Source organism: Chinchilla lanigera, unplaced genomic scaffold, assembly GCF_000276665.1.
Source record: "Chinchilla lanigera isolate Chin_1 unplaced genomic scaffold, ChiLan1.0 scaffold00004, whole genome shotgun sequence".
Taxonomy (NCBI): domain Eukaryota; kingdom Metazoa; phylum Chordata; class Mammalia; order Rodentia; family Chinchillidae; genus Chinchilla; species Chinchilla lanigera.
This window is the reverse complement of record NW_004955405.1, coordinates 38,393,292-38,398,090: the sequence shown is the minus strand read 5'-3', so window position 1 is coordinate 38,398,090 and position 4,799 is coordinate 38,393,292. Positions and strand designations below refer to the sequence as shown.

Sequence of the window (4,799 nt, the reverse complement as noted above, 5' to 3'; positions counted from 1 at the left end):
AAAGAGAGAGAGAGAGAGAGAGAGAGAGAGAGAGAGAGAGAGAGAGAGAGGATAGGTAGGATATAATGTATTTTGTTAAATACCCCAGCCCTGAACAAAAGAGTAGCCAGTAGGAAAATGTTCTCAGTAAAGTAGCCACATAATTTTAACCTTGAATTTTTGTCTTCATATACTTGCTAACTCTAGGCTAGCTAGTATTGGGAAACTTCTATTAAAAATGATGATTTTGGTTTTAGAATATAGTGTGGTCCTGTTAAAAATTTAAAGTAGCATTATATAACTGTGTTATGGTTTGATTTCACACAAAAATACTAATTATTCATTCCTGAATAAAATACATTTATATACACACATACATATGCAAGATAGCTAAGAGAACTGTACTACTAATTTCTATTAGTTCATTGAAAGGAACAGTTAGTGCTTATATTGTTTGATCCGTTTTGCATGCCTGTATCTTATAATCTGAGCAACTAGTTTGAAGATAACAATATACACTGTAATAACAATTGTTAATTTCTTATCTTGTTTTAAAATTCTGTATTGTTTTTTCTCTGTAGAAAAATGAACTTGTTGGATAATGTTTACTTTCTAAGGTAGGGAAACTAAATACATAAAAATTTACACTTGCACTTGAGCCTTAGGGCCGCACTCCATGTCCAGTAAACAGCGCTGCTTGTCAACCTTTGTTAGGACTGGTCCTGAATTATGAGAACTTCGAATCTTGAGAGGTCTTCAAGAACGCAATAAAAACACTCACAAAAACTTTAACCAGGCTGAAATGTGCTTGTCCCCTTTCTCTGAGTTCTGATTAGTACCAGTCCTCAGCTTATTAGCAAGATAACTGGTAGACCTGCAGCTTTAACATGTTCAGATTGAACTTTTTTCAAACAGAACAAAGCCCAAATTCTCAAAATAAAGAAGGGCAAGAGGACAGGCGGGTGTCTGTGTGCAGTGCAATGTAATGCAGTCTGTTGTTCTGAAACGTGAACTGATCATGATAAACGCTTTGGACTCAGGGCTGTAAGCTGTGAGATGCCATTTTGGACTCAGTGGAGTCTTAGAGCAAGAGGAAAATCGTGGACATGTTCTGCAGTTTTTGAGACAGACATTCCTTGGGAGATACACCTCCTAGTGCTCACTGCTGTGTTCCATCCCCTTCCTGTTCTGAGATTTATTTTCATATGATGAGTACCTGCAATCTCGAATTCCCACAGAGCCATTGATGATCTTCTTGTAACCATCCGGGCACGTGGTTTTAGAATGAAGCCAGCAGGGTTCACACTTGGTCATAATTGTGAGGACAGACTTCTTATCACATCGCTTTCCCTGTGCAGACACAACCAAGAACACCAAACCCCGTCAGCAGAGCAGGGTGAAACGTTTGGCCGGGCTAACCCTCCCCACTGGCTTGGGCTTGGTGATGTCCTGGGTGGGTGGCAAGGGGCGTTCTGGTAGCGACCGGCATGCTGCCGCCAGTCTCATCTGGAAGTGGTAGCGTTGGCATCCACAGCAGTGTCTGGGGGCTGGGGATTTAGCTCAGCGGCAAAAAGCGCCTGCCTGGCAAGCGCAAGGTCGTGAGTTCGGTTCCCGGTACCGGAGAAAAACCAAAAAAAAAAAAAACAAAAAAAACCAAAAAAAACCAGCAGTGTCTGTCAGGCTGTGGGTGAGGGAAGAGACACCGGTTTGCCATCCATGGTCTAGAGCCCGGTGTCCCACAAGGTGACACAGTGGCACTACTGACTTATCCAAATGAGGAAACTGAGAGAGAGCTCACAATATGTATTTCCAGCAGGAACATTTGAAAGCAGGTGACTCAAGGTCAAAAGGCCTTAAGGTAGTGTTTCAGCACGGATCCGACACGCACGCTGGCCTGGGTCCCTCAGAGTGCTAAGGACTGTGTACCATTCCCGCCCCTTACAGAAATAGCTGCAGCCCTAGATGACAGTCCAGCTAGACAGGAGGATCCCGGAGGGCGGGGCTCCTTTTCCGCACTTTCCAGTGCTTAGTGCTTAGCCGGCATCCCCAGCACCGTGTGTGATGTACAGTGACACCAGTGCCTGCTTGTTGATTAAATGCATAATGTGGGGACATCACGCAGCCCCACAAGAAACAGATATTTAGCAACACAAGGCAGCGCAGTAACTGCTGTTTAAAAACATCTTGCAAGAGGGGGCCGCGTCTCCTGCTGCTGCGGTTCCCACAGGCTCAGCCTGCAGGCCCAGCATGGGTGAGGTGTGGAGAAATGTCATCCCTAGTCTCCTGGAATGTGTGAAATCTGTCCAAGAAGAAATCTTACCCTGCAGGACAGGGGTGGTGTAGAAATCTTACCCTACAGGACACGCACCCTCCCAGCGGCATTATTTTATGTGAGCTTTGTGCTCCAGAGATAATTAAGGCAGGCACCAGCATCCTCATTTTAGGGGAAACTGAGGCAGGCCTGCTGCAGGGACCCATGCAAGGACACACCATGAGTTACCAGCCTTCTGGTCCCTAGGTAGCCCTGCACCCAAGCAGCACATGGAAAACTGTACTTCTGTTTTTTACCAGAAGCTTTCATATGGGGATCATTACGAACTCAAATGCCTCCGGGATATTCTTTGCAGATAAAAGAAACATTTAGATCCATGTAAATTAATCTCCTTTAGCTCTAAGGACACCTCTATAGATTTTTTTTTTTTGGTTTTGTGAGACAGGGTCTCACTATGTAGTTCACTGTGTAGCCTTAAACTCTTTATGTAGCCCAGCCTGGCCTCAAACTTGTAATGATCCTCCTGCTTCAGCCTCCTGAGTGCTGGAATGACAAGCATGCACCAAAATGCCCAGCTACTATTTTTTTTAAAAGCAGGCTTTTTCTTGGATAGGTGTATAAGGTGACATTACTTGACATTTTTTTTGTTCGTTTGTTTTTTTTCCGGTACTGGGAATCGAACTCACAACCTTGAGCTTGCCAGGCAGGCCCTGTGCCACTGAGTTAAATTCCCAGCCCCGACCCCAGACATTCTTTTCTTAGGAGGCTGGATTTGCTACTCTCTCTTGAAGAAATCCCTTGTTTTTCAAATTGCCTTTTTGAGCAGAATGGCTCATGGGCCTGTCATTCAGTATTTATAATTGCATCCCCTCTGAAAAGCAAACTCAGCTTCAGCTAAGGCTGGATTTCCGCACGACAGCCAACACTCAGTGACAGAGATGCTGGTGACTCTGGTTACACTGTGTGTGGAGCCAGTTCAGGTGAGAAAACAAAATCAAGAGGGGCAAAGTTACTTTCTTAGGGTCCAGCTACCAACTTGTGGAGCATCTGAAATATCCACTCAGCAGGCACACAAAGGGCACCATTCAAATGCACTCTTGTCTAACGCCCCCGCTGGAGTGTAATACCAGTTTCCAAGCTTTTATGAAAAGCCTTATCAAGAGACAGGCCCCTGGAGGCCTCTGGTTGGTAAAAATTTGCCTGGTCCGTGTGTCAGATTTATTCTTAGATCTGAAATCAGACATTGCAAACACATTTTAAATCAGGCACCCAGAGTGGCTCTCCTGATGCGCCGCTCGCTGTGAGGGAGCTGTGTGACCAGCCCCAGAGTCCTGGGTGCTGAGGTACCGAGCAGAGGCAACCAGTGAAGTCGCTCGGCTCTGAGGAAGGCCAGAAGGATGGGGGAGTACCCACCCCGGTGGACTCTGTAAAGATTTCTGATAGTTTCGCTCCTTATCAAGATATCATGGCCCCAGAATTCCCCAGAACATTTCTTCACAGCTGTATTTATTTTCTGCACTTGCGAATGAGGCATGGCAGGAATTTGCTGTGGTGCAATGATTAAAATAAACAAAACCTCAGAATGCATAAATCCAAAAGGCCAGGAGGAGGAGCGTTAGCGCTAGAATCAGAGGTTCCCACAGCAGGGGTGACTACAGGACTAAAACCATGGTGCATCCCTTTTAGGGTTCTATTCTATTCTTCTTCTTCTTTTTTCGGTACCAGGAAGTGAACTCTGGACCTTGTGCTTGACAGCAGGCGCTGTGCCACTGAGCTATCTCCTGGGGGTTTCATCCCTACAAGTTTTCTCATAGTTCTTGAAGTCTGGATGGACCCTTCACCCACGCCAGTGTGGGAAAACAAACTGCCTTTGAACATCATGCAAATTCACAAATAAAAAGTGCAAAAGTTTCATCTTACCTGTTCTGTGGCTTCAGTCAGGGAGCAGGACTTTTGTAAAACCAACCCAAGGAACATGAACACGAGGCACTGCAGCATGCTGAGGACACACTTGCCCCTGTCCGTGCCGGCACCTGTCAGAGCCCTGTGTCTAGCCTAATGTCGTTTGTTGACCGCCCAGCGAAATCTTTCTCATTTCAGTGCTTACTTTAAAATCTTTTCCTTCTCCTGGGTTGGGCAGCCAGAAGTGCTACGGGACCTGGCCAAGACAGGAAAAACGGCAAGTCCAAGGTCTTGCTCCTATCGGTCAGAGTGGTATATACATCCTGGCTGGATGACAGGATTTCCTGAAGGCCACAGGAAGTTTGTGCCTTGTGGACTCCTGGTAGAGCTCCTCCCCCTCTGCTCCCCACCTGCTCCGAGCCTGCCCTCGGCTGGTCCCACAGCCCCTTGGCCCTCTCCACAGCCGCCCCACGGAGCACCTGCCAGCTGCCTAATGCCAAGGCCCTCTGGGCAGTGTCCGGGAGCGCTGTGGAAGCCCAGCTCCCTGTCTTGGTGGCTTCGCCCTGTGTGGTGTCCACACTCCTTGGAGATGCTGACACTTGCATTCTCGACGGCTCCCATCTTCCTATCTGGGTCACTTCAGCGG

At 46.8% G+C, this 4,799-nt stretch overlaps 1 protein-coding gene across 2 annotated transcripts in view; it reads right to left on the bottom strand.

The window, feature by feature from the left end:
* Stab2 (stabilin 2) overlaps nt 1-4,455 on the bottom strand; it is a 140,066-nt gene extending 135,611 nt beyond the window's left edge. For both annotated transcript variants that reach the window (XM_005374574.2, XM_005374575.2), the window contains exons 1-2: nt 4,172-4,455; nt 1,196-1,329 (exon numbers count right to left, since the gene is read on the bottom strand). In XM_005374574.2, coding sequence (XP_005374631.1) covers nt 1,196-1,329; nt 4,172-4,249 — 212 coding nt within the window. In that variant the 5' untranslated portion in view covers nt 4,250-4,455. The remainder of the gene's footprint in view (nt 1-1,195; nt 1,330-4,171) is intronic.
* Between the last annotated feature and the right edge of the window lie 344 nt (nt 4,456-4,799).